The sequence below is a fragment of the Oxyura jamaicensis genome, chromosome 10 (assembly GCF_011077185.1).
Source record: "Oxyura jamaicensis isolate SHBP4307 breed ruddy duck chromosome 10, BPBGC_Ojam_1.0, whole genome shotgun sequence".
Classification (NCBI taxonomy): Eukaryota; Metazoa; Chordata; class Aves; order Anseriformes; family Anatidae; genus Oxyura; species Oxyura jamaicensis.
The window spans coordinates 5,178,885-5,198,444 of record NC_048902.1 but is presented as its reverse complement, the minus strand read 5'-3'; the positions used below and the strand labels follow the sequence as shown (position 1 = coordinate 5,198,444).

Below are 19,560 nucleotides of genomic sequence, written 5' to 3'. Positions count from 1 at the left end.
CAGCTAAGCCAAAAAAGACTTGTCAGCATCCCTCACCAAAAGAGGTTCAGTTTTTCAAATTGTTTTATGTAGCAGACAACGGGTAGTGTCTAGCAGGTCTGTAGCTCAGATGAGAAGAGGTGAACTCGCACTGAAAAATACCCCACAGCCAGGCAGAAGGAGCGCTTTGAGTCTACTCCAACTTACTAACTTCCAGCTATCTTTGAGGATAACTAAAATCTGGACGCATTTCTCTCCTTACAGGTACACAGAAGTAACCTCATTTACTTAATCAGGTTACTTAATAACCTGACTTAATTACTTAATTAGGCTACTTAATAACCTTACACTACAAGAATGACAAATAAAAAGCAAAATCTAAAACCTCACAAACAAACATGCACTCTCCTGAGAAGCTTCTTTGCAGTGCTGATAAGAAATTAAGCTCCTATTCGTTTAACACTAGCATAAAAGTTTTGGTTTTTATATTTGGCAAGTAGAAAATGTGTTGTTTTTTTAGAAATTGGTTTCTTTCCTGCTACCAAAGTTATTAACAATAGCTGCTACCAGCCTTCACCATATACATGAGAAGTACTCAGTTAACATAAGAGTTAACCCAGCACAGTTGGCAAGAGACTGCCACATAATGTATCAGTGAGAATTACAATCAAACTACACTTTCATTTCTGTACCAGAACTTCTGACTTTGTTTACTGCAAGTGAAACCAAGGATGTGTTTTCTACGTCCAACCTATTGTTTCAAATTCATTCAAGTTAAGTTATCTCAGTGTTTCATTATTCGTTCGCACACTGACTGAACTCAGTTTCAGGTTTCACTTAAATTAATGTTTAGTTCAACCAGAATAATAACCCCTTCTGGAGAAACTGAGCTATCATTAAGACTACCATCCAGCCTTGTATTGCTAGTTTTTGTTTTTTTTTTTTCCTTTTAAATAAAAACAGAACTGATGAAATCAATGATAAGTTTTAAAAAAAGTTTACAAAGGTTCCAGGGATGACTGCACAGCTTCCAAAAGAAAATAAAAAAGGCAATTACTTATAGAAAAAATACTTACTGTTCAAGAACTTGTTGGCCTACTAATTATTGTGAACTTGAGTAGCCTAGAAAAGTATCACTACATGTCTTTAATTTTTACATATTGTTTTATACAGCTTTATGACAGCTACATCAGAAAGTGATTTAATTTCAGAGCAACTCAGATAAGAAGAGTCATCCTGAATGTAAAAGTTGCTTGTATTCACTGGTTTCTAGTACATTGTTTTGTGTAAGGTGCAAAAATGCACCCAGACATTATTTCCAGCCTTTAATTTTATGAAGTTGCAATTGATTTACGCAGTTTTGAACACGTGTACTTATATTCAACTACGTTGTTTTAAGCCTCTGCAATCGAAGTTTTAAAAACGTAACTACAGTTTCAGTACAACTTTTAATGCACAGCCACTTGGGTTTCTAACCTCTTTCAGTTATGCCCAGAAGTAATCTCAAGCTTGGTTTCTTGCTTAGTTGGTTGTAGGCAGGCTTATCTTAGAAGCCCAACAAACAGACCAAGAGAGCTACTATCAAATAGAGCTTTTACAACACTTCTAAATTTAAACAGAGGAATATGACAGTTTCCTTTTCTTTTACTTCCTGACATCTGGCTTTTTCTTATTGTTTTCAAAGCCTACCAGCATCCTGAGCTAGGCACACACAACTAATTGTATTAGCTTACCCTGTGAAGAGTCACTGTGTGTTGTTCCCATATAGCTGTTTCTTCCATTGTTGTGCTCTAAGGAGAGAAAAAAAAACAACCAAAGATCAGATTTCATTGTCAATAGCTGTAATAACTGTATAGTACCACAAAGAAAAACTTACACTCAAAATTAACATTAATATTCACATTGAATAGTAACAGAGCAGTAGGGCTGGCTGGCTTGTTCACTAGGTAATTCCTGCCTTTAGACGTCACGTCAGAACTTCTAGTGCTTGTTCCAGGGGACTGGGGTACGGGAACTTAAAATAGGTCATGGGTTTCTAGTAAGTACGTATTTCTTAACTTCAAAATTTAGGGAGTTTAAAGGGAAGGAGAAGAAGCTCGTGATGTCGGCGCTCTAGGTTGTTCATTAAGTGCACTGTAAACTCAGCTGGTCCAACACCCACTTTGTTTTCCCACTATGCTCAGACATGGAGATATTTTAAACTTTCTGAACGTTCTGCCTGTTGCTGCTCCTAATTACATGCAGATTGCCACCTCCTCACGAGTGCCTAGATGGAGTACCTGTGCTACTGTATTATGCATACAGGTCACTTATCAGATGCAGTTCAACATAGACTAGTTCCTTTGGTGAACACAGTGGTATTGCAGAAATAAACAGGGTCCCAGAAAGGGAACAAGATTAAACAGTAACATTATGACAATATTTACATACCTACACGTCTGCTTAAAAGAACAGACACTGGCACTATTTAACGCAGCACAAGAAACAGACATTTGGAAAGGGGGAGATAGGGAGACAGAAAAAACTGGAAGAGCCAAAGGCTTAAAAACAGGTAAAAAGCCAGAAGGAAACACAGAGCAAACAGTATGAAGTCTCCTACTAGCCTGCCGCTACATTTTCCGCCTTTCCAGGAGGAGTGCAGTGTTTTGCCTCCCTCCTGCAAGCAAGCAAACCACGAAAGAAAAGCATCTCTGAAAACAGAAACAAAATCAGATAAAATTTGAAAATATGCTTATAACATCTGAATTTGCAACTAGGCTTAAGAACTGCATTATTCTCGTGACCCCAGAGAGCTGCAGTTTCTCTCTCCACATTTTGTGCTCTCATTTTGAGGGTTAGGATGTGTGACCCTACAGCTAATTCCTCTTTCAGGGTTTGCTTGTCCTGTAAGCGTTGGTGCAACTGACTTGGCAGACATTTCCTTCCACCAGTTTTCCCCGCTCCCCCCATCCAGTACTGCATTGCTCCTTTGCATTAGAAATTCACTCAGCTCTAGCCCCAAAGCAGGCTCTTTTCTTTCCAGCGAACCATTTTAAGAACAGATCTGATTGATTTTAAGACAGTAACAATTTACACACACAGTGCTATCCCTGAAACAAAACAGAATGTTCTGCTGCTAAACTGTTAATGAATACCACTTTTCTTCCCCCGTTTCTGATGCTCTCATTCTGTCTTAGTTTTGGCGAGAGTTTCTAAGGCTGAACATCTCCTCAACAAATGAAGAATTACCTCCGCAAGTTAAGTAACTCCTATTCAGAGGAAGGTGAAATAGGAGTCCAGTAAAGGACTACAGAAGTTGCAATACAGAATTTAACCAAAACGGCCTCAGCTCTACCTGCACCAGGTCAGCCCAATTAGCAGAGAAATTAACCAGGCAGGCCCATCTATCACATCTGTCCCGGCCAGGTCAGGCAGGCACAGCGCTCCACCTGCGGTCAGAGGCACCTCCACAGCTTGAGCTTCCTGGCACAGGCGCCCCAGCAGCTCCCAGAGGCCGCAGCTTGCCGCTGGAGCACGGCACGCAGCTGGCTCTGGACACGGCGCAGACCGGCAAGCCCCAGCGTAACCTGCTGAGCACTGCTGGGGCGGGGACAACCGGGATCCCACCGCCAAAGGGTACCAGGTAAGAGAAACTGCGAGACGGCTAAGAGAAAATGGAAGTGGCCTACACAAGGTGCTGCTGAGAACAGAGAGAAGACGTTGTACCTCACAACAAGGCACCACAGCCCCAGGCCCCACTCCCTGCCACACACCTGAGCCCAGCAGCCTTCCTACAAGCAGTCGCTTGTCAAACACGGGAACTGGCAGCTCAGTCAGTAGGCTGTTCTCTTTTCTGTGTAAGCTCAGTCTTTCCACTTCTATTCTTTGTTCCCCATTTTCTCACTCATATGACCTCCTCTTCTCATCTACTGCTACCGCCTCCCCCAGATTTTGCAGTTACATTCATTTCAAATTCACATGGCTCAGAAACATCAAATATGCATTAGTCAGATAGCAAACCAAGTGGTATCTTATTTTCATTCTTTCTGCATGCCCAAGCAGTCCAATCAAGAACAGTTAAAACAGTTCAAAGGCAGCCCGAGGTGAGACGTTGGCTTTAACACAAACTGCTTATGTGAGCTCGGTTCCCATCTGTAAGGGATTGCCTTTGCTCGCAGATGACGGAGAAGCGTGATGAAGTCCCACGAAGGTACGGCCCTACCAAGCGAGGCAGAAGAACTGGCTCTCGCTGCTCTCCATCAGCCCAGCTCCCTGTTGTAAAGCTGCTCTTAAGAGCCACGTAGTGCTCTGCTCTTCATGGAGCATCGGAATTTCAGGAATCTTGTAAGGACATAAGTCATTGCCAGATCTCTAGAAATGGCAAACGGCTTGTAGTTAAGGGGTGTTGCCAGCCCTGCTGGTGCCAAACCCGGTACCCACGAGTGGTACCACCACTGATATGGGGTAAACGAGGAGGCTCAGCAGCAAACAGCCTACTTACGGCCTAACACCCCAGAAACTAAGAACATGAGAATAAGATGCTACCTTATAGTGTCGGAGCAACCCAACAGAAATCATGAAGGATGTCTGAAATGCAAGAGGACAACTGGCAGCATGCTAAGTTTGTGCACTCCTTATACTATACGTTGCCTATGGTTCTCTACATGTATTAAGAACGAGTAATACAAAGAGAAGGGTGGTATTGTGATTTGTGTTAGCGCTGTGTTACACTTACGCTTTATTAAAGTGTTTCCCTAGGCTCATTTTGAGCACATTTATACAGACAATTAGTAGCATTCCCAGTTCTGTAGATGGCAACAGGATCTGGTTTTGATGTGTTTTTTTAAGAAATAAAGTTATACTTAAACTTGTGATTCATCAATATGCAAATAAAGCTTTTACAATTATTATTACAATTTCCTCAGAATCCTTTAAGTACAAAAACTTGTTCAAGCTTCTGATATTTCCCTGAGGTACAAGTATATCAACGTAAATATCTTTTCAGAAAGCTCCCTTTATGATCTGCTTCAAAAGGCACTTGAAGTATTCCCCCACTCACCACATTTCCTTGCTGCTTCTCAAAGGCTGGCGTCATTTGCTTTTTAATATGCCCTATCTCACACAAGTTCTTTCTTTGTGCATATTTCTGGGTACACGAACACACACACTGAAGACTGAATTTCCCCAAAGGATTAATTCTGTACTTACGCATCAAGATACTCTTCCCAGCATCACTGAGGAGAGTGATGCACGCCCATGTTTCCAGCAGCAAGGCTCGCTTCACGTCTACTGCGGTTGGGAGAGCTGTGATCAGTGGCAGCGCTTGGGCTGCCCGCAGGCTTGAGAAGACAGTTCAGGTTTATGTTTGGAAAGATCCAAGTCACAGCTATAGAACCTCGTAGCTTATTCTAAAATAGCGCAAGGTTCCCGAAATGAAGTTCCTTCCAGTCTAACACTTCCCTCTCCAGCCTTCTGCACCTAGAGGACTGCTAGACTGAAACCCAGCTCCTAGGTATTCGTGCAATCCAAGCCAGAATCATTTCTCAGCATTGCTTTGCAAGTTTAAGGGAGCTTACTTGAGAAATAACTCCTGTTTTAACTGAACTGCTTCTGCAAAGCCTAATTTGTTATTCTTGACACAGTTAAGTTTTAAGCAATTATTTGCTCAGTTACAATTGATTTTTGACACGAGGACTGTTGTCACTCCAAGCCTGCAGCAGCATCATGTACTTTTCGTGTACCCCTTACTTCCAATTACAACTTCTAAAAGCATTCCTCATTGTCCCAGACAAGAAGTCACAACACAAATGTTTAACCCGGTTATTAATTGAGATGCTGGAGAAAGAAGGAACTGGTGAAGGGCTGTATCAGACAATGGAAAAAAAAGATTATTTATAGTCAGTCCCTACAAAAGAGCTCAAATTGTCTCAAATCAGTTAAGATTTTTTTTCTAAATTCAGATGCCTATTTCAAAAAGAAAGTTTCCTCTTAGCTGGAGCTGCACAATTCATATGTTTTGATTTAAATGCAGTCAAAACAGAAGAAATTCTTACATCTTATCTACCTCTCTGTATTTCTATTGGCTTCTGAAATTAATTCTCCAAGTTATTCTTAGTGAAGACTACTTCAGCAATAGGATGCTGCTGAACTTCAAAGTTGTACAGGTTAGAAGCAGAATCACTACATCTTGATTGCACTTGTTACATTTCCTTTTAATTCTGGTTTCACAGCTAGCACTGGGATCTGTTGTAAGAACTCTGCAGGTTTGCTTGGGTATGCCATGGAGTGTATTCATCGTCTGCTTAAAAGAAATAAAACTATCTGTACCCCAAGTCAACATCCAAAACAAAACAAACAGCTTCCTGAGGAAGTTCATAGGAAAAAAAAAACCTGAATCGCCCTCAGCCAGTGTTATGCAGGGAACAGAGAGGTCATTTCCCCCAGCACAGCAGCTGAGCACCGGCTTGGAGCAGCGCGCTGTCTGCAGCACCGACCAGCAGGACTTCCACAGACACTCACCTTTGTCCTCTCCCAGTTAAACTACAACCACCTAAAATTTCTACAGATTCTTTCCCATCATCATACACAGACACCATAAAGGCGTTTGCTGATGAAAAATACGCTTTTCCCTCCCCCCCACATTCCTTCCCTGCAGTTATTGCAAATAGAATAGAATCCTAGCACGGGATTTCAGCAGTGGGAGTCAGAGCTGTCTTGTACAGTCGTACAGACGATACACAACACACCACAGCTACTCCACAGACCACCTCAGAGATACCCGAGCTATTTCAGATCCTGGAAGCCAGCAGCTGGAGCAGGTAGACACAGCGGTGGGGACCTGCGGGCAGGATAAGCACCACAAGCCCCACACTTGCTGTTTGCTCCCTGAAGTACAGTATCTCCGCACCACGCTTTGTGGCTGGCTATACTCCTGCTTCTTCACTCGAGCACTCCTTGGAGGGAGCAAAGACTCTTTCCCTGAATGTATGTTTGAGACAGACTAGTTTACCAGGGAGATCAGACAGCACAGCTCAGGGCCAAACCCCACCCTTATTGCTACTTGATTTTACCTTCTACACGACAATGTTCAGTGGAAGAGAAGTCACCCACCAGGGCATTTCCTTGCACCATGCGTATGAGCAAAAAATTCTCATTGATCGCTGAGGCTGAGAACCCAGTCTTCAGTCTCACCTTCTGCTTGAGTATACATGCACAGAAGTGACAATCAATCATTTACTTTGGGAACAGAAATACCAGCCTTATTCTCTCAAACAAGTACTACGCACCCAAAAGGTAAAGCATTTCACATCACAGATATCTTTATTTTAATTGCAGTTCTCTTATATTGTATGGATCCCAAGCTGTAAGCAAGAGTTGCCCTCCTCCCAAACACTGCTATATTTATTCACCAGGATACCCCGTGAAAATGTGCAGGCTATAGAGCACAACCCACCAGCCTAAAATGTAGCTTCACGTGGAAATTTCCAGAATTCAGAATATCCAGCTAAGCTGCAATTAAGGATTGTTGGCACTGATATTGGAAGCTGCTCCTGTTAATAATGTCTCTACTACAACAGTATCTGCCTACTATCTAGACAACAGGAAAAAAAAAGTGTATCTTTTATGTAACGAAGAACAACCTTGACAAGAAAAACTAGGATGCATTTTTTTAAAGTTATCGGTAGGCTGCTTCACCATTCTGCTCACTTCATCCTGTACTTCCACAGCAACGTCCCACCCAACAGAATATTGCTTTAATAAATACACTTTCCACTGCTTCCTGCTCTAGGAATTTTTAATACATGGTTGTTTTTGTTTTAGATGTGTAGATATTTCGTTTTAATAACCCATCCTTCTAGGTTTCCTGATCATCTCTCCCTAAGCAATTTTTGCTCTGGGTATAAGCAAAATCCTCTCTGAACCAAAACCACAGCTCAATATTTAACTCATCCCATGTAACATTCGAGTTCTTTTTTTAGCATGACTCCGTTTTTCGTAACGGTTGCTCAGGCCCAAGCCTCACCCCAACACAGCTCTCTGCTCCATTCTTGTCATTGCTCATGGATGCAATATGTGACCCTCCTTTCAAAACAGACATCTAAGAAATCCCTAAGCAAGTAAAACATACAGAAACTAGGGGGGAAATATCACGTCGTTGAAAAAATAATAAATAATAATAAATCAAGACTAGATCAGAGACCCAGTTATAGCTCAGTATTTGCAGAAGTGCTTCTGATACAGGCCTGCTGAATGCTGTTATTCCTGCAGAGCAAGAAGGCTGACGTTCAGGAATTCTGTAAGGAGGCAAAACAAACCAGAACACAAAGACGCAGGTGAAGATACATCTCACTGATCTTAGGTCAAGTTACTTCAGATGAAGGGTACCACTCCAACAACCTGGTAACAGTATCAGCCAGCAACTAAGCAAAGCTTCCTAGTTTCACCATCTCTAAAGCGTGGGAAAATTACTTTAGAGTTTGGAACCCTCGTCTGTTTTGCTTCTTTCCATTTTGCTTTCCAGCTGGCAATGAAATCGTGTAGGATCACAAATTCCCAAGCGCTGGCAAGCAGCATTTCATGGATCATGATTCCAGGCCAGTACACTAGCAAAATGGAACCAAAATCACAACAGAACAGAGACGTTATGACGAAATATGGCTTACCACTTGGCTTTCTTTTTCAGAAAAATTAATGACACCACAGGTAGGCACAAACAACTTCCACACAGCTTATTTTTTTCCATCTCAAAATAATTTCTCCATTATGCTGATCTAGAACAGTATTATTAGGACATAAAGACTCGAAAAGAGAGTGTATAGTTTTAACATACCACTGAAAGCATTTACAGGTCAGACCTGACTTTTTTCAGATCACTTCAAAAACAAGATCCTTGAGAAACTCCATCTGATGTTTTAATTCTTTAAATCTCATGTTGTAGCTTGACAAAGACTTTTCAGCACAACTGCTTACGCAGCACACGCTACCCTATTACTCGTTTCCATTCTCAAAAACACCCCTACCCTCCACTCCTCCCAAGATGTTTTTGTATGTGCATACATGGCCATCTGTGGCTGTTTTTTTTTTTTTTTTAACTGTATCTGGTCCCCATCCTTTCATCTCAGCTCCACTGACAGCAGGTGCCCGTGGTGGGGCTTGTAAGCCAGTACTGATAACATAAAAACTCAACAAATCACAACCTCACACCAAAGTGAAGCTCGTTAAGGGGACACAGCTATGGTCAGTTTCACTGCAGCTGACAGAACTTGGAGAGAGTAACTCCAGTCAGATATTTCAGGTGGTTTGTTTGTTCGTTCATCTTTTAAAAACTGTGGAGGTGATCAAATACTGGAAGAGTGTGCCCAGAGGAGTTGTGGAGTCTGTCCTAGGAGGCTCAAGGCTTCTGGACAAGGTCCTGGGCAGCCTGCTGTAGGTGGCAGTGCCTTGAGCAGGGAGTTGGACTGGATCATCACCAGAGCTCCCTTCCTACCTCACTGCTCTGTGATTATTCTCCGAGGCACACCTAACGAGAACTGCTTTAAGCAGATGGTTGTGCTAGCTGAACTCTCGAGTCGCTTCCAACCTCCTTTTTCTGTGATTCCATCGAAGTCACATTTCTAGTGCATTCCTGAAACCAAATCCCACCATCCGACTGCAGACACAGCCTCCGTCCCTGATCTCATTCTGAACTCGATGTTACTGTTTTATCACTCAGTTAAGAACATTAGCTGGACTTCTTCCAGGTTGTCTTTCTCTGCTGGGGGAGGAGGAGAACACAGCATCGTTATCACAGAAAGCTCAATCATACGGCGTTAGTTTTATATAAGAAACCTAAATCAGGTTTATGTAACCAAACATTACTTTTAGTTAAAAATTAAAAGACAAAACACACACAAATGTAAGATACGGACATCAAAAGTTACCATCATGTAGTTAGAGATCAGAACAGCAGGCAAAGTGTTCGAGCACCTCACTTCAAGCAAGAGCGTCCCTTACCTTGCTTTTAATCCAGAAAATCTGCATGTGGTTACCAAGCACCGCACCTGGCGAGCATCAGCTCCCGGGGGCGCGCTCAGCCACATGACAGCCTCTGGAGAAGCAACGGGATGCCACCAAGGCACAGGAGGGCTGTTTTCCCAGGGTACCGCTCCAAGTTCTGTGTCACCCAGACCAAAGGTACATCTAAGAGATGTGCGTGACAGTTCAAGTTACAGATGCCCTTCTATGTTCCAATTTGACAACAAAACACGTGAAATTACACGTAGATTAATTTCTCCTTAAAACTTTTTTTTTTAAAGGCCAAAGCCACTACAAGCAAGAGACGCTATGGTTCACTTGCCAAATTCTTCTGAAGCTGAGATTTGAAACGCAAGGATTCCAGCAAACACACGCTGCCTTTTGCATGGTAGAAGCAGTTGACAAGTACTGCAGGAGCTACAGAATTCCAGCATGTTCTAGCTTTTTTCCCCTCACTCTCAGTATGAAGAAACACGTCACTTGGTGTGGTAGGATTTGTTTTTAAATAGGTTCCAAATTTCTTCCTCCGATTCTCACCTACCACTACCATGAAGAAGTTCTGCACCAAGTATCCTTCCCTTCCCTCGACGACCAAGAGCACACAGATGGCTTTTGTCACCACCCCCTCCACCCCCCAAGTTTGGGTAACAGTCAGTTAAGAAGAGACAATTTTAGCAGTCGCCTGGCTGCTCAGGCTTCTGCAGCACACATTACAACTCTAAGCTTCCATTAACTTCACACGTTCAAAGGAGGTAAGTTAAGAGCCAGGAAACAGAAATGCAGGAGTCGAGAACAGAGGAGAAGGTGAATACCATTCAATATCACAACCCTGATTTGGTTAGAAAATAGGAACTGTTTGGAATAGGAGACAGTAGTATGACATAGGTTGGTTTAAAAATGCAAAGCAGGGAGCACAACAGCCTTATTTCCCCTCCTCTAAAGTGAGGTGCTTGTAAACTGAGTGCAAGAAAAATCAATACATGACAAGTCAGTGAGAGAAGAGGAATGAGAATTAGAGCAGCATTTCAATTTCAAATTCCCCATTTGCCAGAGGGAGGCATGGGTCGGGCAGACAAGGTAACTAACACCACTGTGACCAACGTTAACACGCCTGGAAGGCTTACCTGGCCATTGGCAAGGAAAACATTCCTCAACTTGCTTCTCAGGCAAGCACGCAAAGTGCAGAACACTTTTTTCCTCGTGAAAGAAGACTATTCACATCCCAATGCCCAGTTTTGCATTGCTTTGTTGTGAAACGAGTACTCATTTACCTGGCTTTCCAAAATAAGTTACTTGAAAAAGTGGAAGAGGAATCTTGCTGAAGCAGACACCGTGTAGCGTTTGACAACGTATTTCCCAGTAGCTGTCACTCAGTCTCCCTACCCACAGGGACATCACAAACCTGCTAGCTTTGCAAAGGCCATTTTTCAGGAAACACATTAACCATTAACTAAATAATGAAGAAAAAATAACACGCTACAATTGTCCTTACATCTGATTACAAACCGAACAATATAGCAGTGATCTCAACTCAAAACCACCTGGTGTTTTAAGTTATAGATGTATAAAGCCAAGAAAAACCACAAAGAAACATTAGTCAATGGTACCGGCACTGTGAACAATATAGCACTGGAGAAGTGAGCCCTTTCCTTACTAGCAGCAAGCCATTACACTGCCTCCAGTAGCCTGCAGCCCAACAGATGAGCTCCAGCCTCCCAAGCAGCTTACGGCTACAGCTTAAGTGCTTATCTGTCCCCAGTCCTCGCACCCCTTTGTTCAGTGCACGCATATCAAATTGATTCACGTTAGCTGCTACTAATAGAGAAAAACAGAAGTAATTGTCCAAGTTCAGCTTCAAATTACTTGGGGAAAGGGGTGAATGGGGTCTGGGAAGAGAAAGGACCAGAGAAAGGTTATTATTTCACTCTGTGAAACAACTGAGCTGGTGCCCAATGCTGTTGCGGAGGCAAGGCACAGCAAGCAGAGCACTTCAAGAAAACTTTCCTTTCCCAACCTGTATAATTGCCAAACCAGCACCTTCAGGCTGCCGCCTGCCAACAGAGGGTTCAGGAGCAGCAACGACCTCAGTTTTAAGGCATCCTCAGGACAGGCTCTGAACCGAGCCAGGGATCGATCAGGGGCTGGCGATGGCTTTCCTTAGGAGCCGCAGGAGCAGGCAGGCAGAGCAGCTAACGCAAGAAAAATGCAAGTCCTTTCTGGTGGGTTCGTCACTGGCTGTGAGCACACAAGTACACACACCTACAGACATCGTCTTAACGCTGCCTGCTTCACAGTGAGCATGAAACTTGCTCTGCAGGTAGCAGAAAACATACCGTTTCTTCACAACCAGTAATTGTGTATTTATTTAGGGAGTTTATTTTTTGTTTGTTTTTAAACTTCACCCTGACTATACTCAGGTTTGGAAAAGGCAAGTGTTTCTTTGGTAACAATCTTGGTTTGGTTTCTGAAATGAGAGTTTTACAAACATGTTTTTATGGAAAAAATACAAGTTTTCCACCTTCTTTTTTTTTATTATTTTTTAATGATCTGCTTCCTTCTCTTGTGGTCCCAGTGCTACCAACAAGCCAAAGATAAACAACAGCGGCGCTGCGAGAATCAGCAAGCAAGGAAGAATCAGGAAGACATTTGCAGTTTCCTCTCCCCTCCCTCAGAATGACGTACCAAGGCAGCAGTGTCACCCGTCACCAAAACCAAGCCAGGAACACCTTTCTAAGAAGATGAGAAGTTGTGGTGGCAATAAACAGCAGCAATGAATCCCGTTCCACTGAGGAGCAAGGAGAGGACAAGAGGCAATAAAAGCAGGCCTGAGATACCGCCCAGCGCAAACAGCTGCCCTGATTATAATCCTCCCCTTTTTCTACTGGCAGCAGTCCCAGCCTTGCCTTCCTCTACACCACTGGTTCCCAACCTTTTCCAATTTGCAGATCTCACCAAAAAAACAAGTTGGATGCAAACTTCAGCTAAGAAAAGCCAACCTCTTGTCAGCAGCAGCTTCCTGGGTTTTGGGGGTTTGGATTTTCTCCTTGTGGACTGCACCCCTACTCCCACTCCAGATACCTGTGAAGTGCCATGAGTGCCAGGCTGGAGAACTGCCATAGCCGTTCCGTTCTCACTGCCCCAGAGGACAACCACCCAGCCCCTTCGCTTCCCTTCCTGAAGCCAGGGTAGAAGAGACATTGGCTACAGCTTCTAGAACAAAATGACAGAGTAATTTGTGGACAAGAGGCTTTACACAGGCTTCAAATTAAACTCTGAAAATATTTGGATGCACATAACCACCATGCCTTTTCCCATCCCACCCCACAGACCTAGGGCTAGGACTTTTTCCTTCAGATTTGCACATCAAAGCAGGGGAAGGGCGAAGCCTTGCAGCACGCTGACTTCCCCCATAGCCAGCGGAATGGCACGCTTCACAACTGATAAAGTGCCATCTTCTCCTCAAGTGCCCTTTGGGGGCCTTTCAGTCATTCTGGCCACTGTAGCTCATTTGCTGGACTACGTTTTATGTCAAACTCACAAAACTTTCTAAACTTGCCAAGAAGCAACTGCTAAAAATGACTGTTTTTCAGATGACTTCAAGGCCTTTTCTCTGTGGTCTTCTGTTTCCAAAACTTAGCATTTTAGGTAACAACAAAAAACAAAAGTAACTAAAGATCACAATCCATCACTTAACTACCCTCAAAAAAAAAAAATGAAGCCTCACATGCTTAAAACCACCAGAAACCAAGAGGTAACCTTAGTAGCGGTCAGAAAGCCACTTTCAGTGCAGATATAAAAACAAAGGTGCAACAAGCTGCCCCCGCCTCCCCCAGCAGCTCTGAACACGCAGCAGTGTAACTTCTCTTCCCACAACTTCCACGCTGCACATTAAGTCGGAGAGCACATCAAGGGTGCGGGATTATGCTCCTGATCCAAGCAGCATCGTGCCCATCCATCACCACGCTGGAATGCACATTCCCAAATAGGCGAGAAAACTATGTAGGCGGAAATGACTGAGGCTATTTTAAAATATTCATTCTGCTTCTACCAGAATTGCATCTTTAACCAGGAACCAAATTTAAAAATTATAGGCTTTGGATTTTATAAGTATCAAACTAGGGCAAAACTCTCCCTTTTTGAAAAGTTGTGACCGTGCTTCAAAACTACAAGGGTCAAAATTGTAACAGCACGACGCTCGGGTTTGCAAACCAGAAGAGAATGGAGTTTACACAACCTTCAGCTCACCCCTCTGTATGCCAGCACCCCTTCCTCTTTGTGGTACAGAAGCAGCTCTGCTGAGCTCGTGCATTCTGAATGCAGTTTGTCTAAGAAAATGACAAAGGTTATAGACCAGTGGAAATAAGTAGTGCACATTTAATGAAAGTTTAGCTTAAAGTTGAAGTCTCCCTCATTTTTTACCTTTTTAAACCTCATGCTTTCAAGGAAGTTAGGGCTTTAATTGTCAAAAAAGTAAGAAGTCATTGAAGAGTGACAAAGTTTGCAATCAAGCACGGAAGACAGAAAACAGCAATCCCACATGGCTGCATTTTTCTCCTCTGGATACATTTGTTCACACGTCATTGCACGTTAACTCCAGTAGGTTCAAAGTAAAGTAATCACACGTGGCTTTTGGTATCTACAAGTCAAGGATCCAGAAGGTCATTTCTGTGACATCATGTGATCTTTTCCGAGTCTCAATAAACCAGCAATATACTCTTTGGATTGCTACATGACTTTTTGTATCAGAAGAACTGTAAGTTGCTAAGAGATGAGACAGAAAAAGTACACTTGGAAGCTCTGTTCCCATTCCACCTCTGCTTTACATATTGCAACTGCACCACAAGTAAATCGGGGTCATAATTTAGCTACATAGATATGATGTTTGAAGAAACAGATGTCAGAAAGAAAGCAAACATTGAGTTTCCAGGAGCACACACAGACCATACTGTTTCCATTTTTCTCCACATGTAAACTACTTGAAATATTTTAGGAAAATGTGTAAGACAGTATAGCAAGTTGTTTAGTTTTCCTTGCTCTGTGTATTTCAACCCTTAACCAACACATTATGTTGATCACCACCTATTTTATTCTTCACTTCTGAAGAGCTCTAGAACTACTTCCTTTTCCAATCTCCAGCGTGAGTGCACTGTCAGCTCAGCTGTCGGTATTCCTGAGCCATATTTGCTCTCAAAAGACCAAAGCCAACAAAAGCAGTATCATACCAACACTGCAGGTTGACGCAGATACTTAACATGCTTAAACATTGAGACCAACGGGACCGCAGCACTTCTTGCGGGTGTAAAGTTCCTGCAGGGTTTAACTTCTTCCTCCGAACTGGGAGAAGGCTGTGGCAGAGTACTAGGCACAGAACAGCTTAATATCATTATCTCAAGCAACAGGTAATTCCACATGCCTACATAGCACACATCATTGCATCAGTATCATTAAACGTGAATGTTATGATTGCTTCAAAGTCATTTTCAAAAGCAGCACTTCAGATTTCGTTACACGTTCTTTATTTTTAGGATACCATACAATCACATTGCCAAGACTTGCTTTTTCATTCTGCTACCAGAACTGGGTACCCGCTTTCTCTCTCCAAGACAGAACTGGAGCTTTTTATGTAAGAAAGCCAGAAACACCAGAGTGTACACAATTGTAGTACCCCAGGTTCGCACTCGGATGTCAGCCCAAACCAACCAAGTTGAGGCTGGTGGAACTGTACAGCTGGCTGGTTCACAGGGTATTTTTGCTTTTCAGCAGCCTTGCTTTGCATGTGTTTCATAACACAGTCAGAGGGTGCAGGTTTCTTTCCCCTCCCCCAAATAGTTTATTTCAGCACAGGTTAAAAGAACATGTTAACATAAGCCCATTTAGCATAAGCCACTAGCGGTCCAAGAAAAAAAAAACATCCAACTTTACCAAAGTATTGCTCATAATTAAATAAGCTTTGGTTGCCTTTGTAGACACATTTTCAAAGTGAGAAGTGGAAGAAGAGTTTGCACTCCCTACCAACACACAGAAAGCCACCAAAATTACAGAAGATTAAAGAAATGCAAATAAATCCCAGTAAATATAGGCAGCAGTTTGACACCCACCGAGAATTTCTGACAAGACAGACAGACATACTGGCACTGTACGTAACACTGAAAGCTTTCTGTTGGCAGGTCATATAGCACGTGAACACATTTTTAGGAGACTTGTCCTTACTTTTAAACTACTGATGGACTCTCAGTACTATTTTTAGACAATAATAGTGTCAGTACTACCTATGACACCTACCGGTAGAGTTTACAGAAGAAGCTTTATCTGTCCAGGATTGACGAGATAGTTTCATTCTCACCCTGTGAAGCTACCAACCCAAATACCTAATACAATTTAATAATACAATACATTTCAATTCTTTGAAAACAAACGTCTGTACATAACTACTCAGACACACTACCCATCAAACCTACCTCTTGGCAAGTATTTCCCATCTGTGCTTAATAGGCAGACATCTATTTAGTTTACTCAGCACATTTTTCGAAGTGAAAAAGCATGAGTGACATTCTAGCTATTTATCCAACCAGCTGGAGAAGAAACTGGATAAGCTCTTGCTTAACAACTGAAATGTCTGCATAATTTTGGCCAATTACCTGTTTATCCTAGGCTACAGCCACAGTTCAATCAACTGTTGCCCCAAAAGCCATCAAGTTACATGACCGCAAGAAACAGACTCAGAAGGAAAGAACTGATTCACCTACAAACCTGCAAAATCAGCTATATTTAAAAACAAAGGAACATCCTTACTAAATGAGTAAGAAACCTCAGAAGTTTAGCTTCAGTGCACCAGACAAGTCTGTTTGATGAGTCATTCCAATGGAAAACGCTATCAGAGGGCCATGGTTTGCAGAAGAAATACTAAGGGCTTTTGCAACAATTTGAGGAGTTGATGACTTCGCAGAAAGTCCCGAGGCTTCTATCCATGAAGAGCGAGCGGTTCCACAGCAGAGACTGGTCATGTGCACAGGCAGCACCATTACATCCGGCTTTTACTAAGATAAAGAAACTTAAGAAAGGTTAAACTTGAGGGGGGAGGAAAAAGCTTCTCTATCATGGTGATTTCCAAATCTGGAAAGCGAACAATAGTCCAATTTGGGTACAGGAGAAGCCAAAGCTGTTACCTTCAACTTCCAAAGACAGCTTAAAGAAGATCTTAAAATCCCAACATTCAAATAAATATATAGTTGTCTAGTTCCTTTTCACTAGAGTAGTTCTTTTCTGTCCCACATCCAAGCTTGATTTATTATTTAATTTTTACACAGTTGGCTAGGGAAAATGCACACCCTATTTATAACACTGAGGCTTCTATGCCAGAGTTTTTAAACACTGATAAAGTTATCCTTGCTGTACAACATTAGCTGCACACTTGCAGACAAATTTCAGTAGGAGTTCGCAAGAAGTTTGTTAAACAAGGTAAATGCGCTGTTTATATCGTCTCCCATAATGCAAGGTAAATTAGAACACAGGAACCAGAAGGGAAATTTTATGAAGCTCTACTCTCTAACTTTTTTGTCCTCTGCAAGCTGTGATGGGAGTCTTAATGAAAATCTGAAGATGGGATTGGAAATCAGGAAAGAAACAGCTGCTTTGAGAAATACTCTTGTTTCAGTCTAGCGACTCCTTATTAGTCAGCAGATCAACACCTCTGTAGCCCTTGCTCAAGACTTCAGAACTGCACTCAGGTTAGAAAAACAAAACCAAACCAGTAAGAACAGGAATTGACCGACAAAAAGCACCCCTCATCAAATGGTCTTCAGACACGTGTAGCCATTCTTGGGATTGTACAGAATGGGAGTTGCTGCCCTAACAGTTCAGGAGCATCACAGGATGTCCTGCATGTCTCAGAACTTTCCAGGAAACAATCCAGCTCCCCAAAACCCACAAAGTGAGTGAACAGCCTTCTGATGAGTTATGGAGATGAACAGGATCACCACATCACCAGACAAGCATCAGGTTCAGTGCACGAGGCGGACTGCACGACTTAAATATGGGGAAGAAAAAAACAATTCCAGTACCAAGAAGGTACACAAATCAACCACTGTAGAACCACCTCACTTACAGAGACTACTATAAAAAGACTTTTTTCTTAAAGTATTCAAACAGAAGTGACCTTAAAAAATACCTATTACCCCATATTCCTAACCTATCTAAAGCATTTAGAAAACAGAAGTTGCACTGAGGCCCCACCCTGCATTCCTTAATGCAATCAAGACCCAGAACAGTATTACCGAAGCACAACACCGATGGAGTGCCAGTCTTCCAGCTAACACATTGCAACAGGCAGAACTGCAGATGTTACAAACGAAGTGGGACAACACAGCACAAGCTAAGTATTATTTATTACCTGCCTTCTGAACAAACCTTACTACTGAGAACAGTCCACAAACAAGCTGTGAGCAACTATCTCCTTCCTGTGAAGAAATTCTTGGTGTTGAAGAGAAGGAAAAATGCCTGTCGCCTCCTCTCACCGGGTAATTCACCTGCACCCCTAACATGCTGTCATTCTGAAATAGATTAAGTTAAACTTAACATACACAGAAAGACTTCGTAAGCTTCCAATTCAGAGTTGATGCCACACATCCTTCAGCTGATGAAAGTTTCCTACAAAAAATCCCCAGAGAAGTGGATGGTCTCAAACTACCTCACTGATGTGCGAGGCCAGGGTGAGACCACTCCTTTCATCAGGAAGGCTGGCCAAGAGCCTAAGCTATGAAGTGAAATTAGAAGTCAAAAAGCTGTGGTGTGTAGGCTGAAGCCTCAGTAAGGCTTTCACTCAGATAGGATTTGGCATAACAGCTCTATTGTCTCAACAGTCAGCACTTGTACATATGCTATTTTATGCCCTTTTTAGCACTCATTCTGCTGTCTGACCCCTCAGTCAGCTGGTTCATCTTAGTAAACTGACAAGGGAAATAAACAGCACTGAAGAGCATAAAAAACCTTTTTAAACTTGAAGCAGTGACATGAAGTAGAGTTTTTAGAGGTCAGCCAAGGATGGGGAGGAGGAAGACCAACTTGTCACATCTCCCTCTCAGCTGCAGCAAGCTATTCCATCATCTCTGCCAACGGCTCGTTTCAGCAGGGAGCAAAAATCTCTCCCCTCAAGAAGAAAAAACACACTCCACAAGATAAAAATCACTAAGTTATTCAAAGTATTGTGAGATGAAATATTTACAGTGCAAAAAAGGTAAAAGCATGTTCCGATGTGATATTGAAATAAGAGAAACACCTAGGTTAAAAACTAAGCTAAGAAAATAATTACGCTTAATCTAATTATACTATTTCACAGACATTTAGCATGTAAACTGTTCAGGGCAGAGGCCCCCCAATTACAGTGACCAAGTCAGAGAATCATTTACAAGACCTCACTGCCACCAATGGAAATAGGTAACGCTATGCATCGAAGCATCAGAAAACTAAGTAAAACAAACAAGTGAATTCCCAGAATTACATCCTGCCCACAGCATGTTGGATTACTTTGCAAAAAGGAAAGAAAAACACAAGAAAAGCAGTCCAGAGCAAACAGGGATCCGCACAAGGCAA

General features: G+C 42.4%; 1 protein-coding gene across 11 annotated transcripts in view; it reads right to left on the bottom strand.

Moving 5' to 3' along the window:
* Positions 1-19,560, bottom strand: part of TJP1 (tight junction protein 1) — a 192,386-nt gene that overhangs the window by 43,464 nt on the left and 129,362 nt on the right. For all 11 annotated transcript variants that reach the window (XM_035336322.1, XM_035336323.1, XM_035336326.1 and 8 more), the window contains one exon: positions 1,713-1,769. In XM_035336322.1, the coding sequence (XP_035192213.1) occupies positions 1,713-1,769 (57 nt within the window). The remainder of the gene's footprint in view (positions 1-1,712; positions 1,770-19,560) is intronic.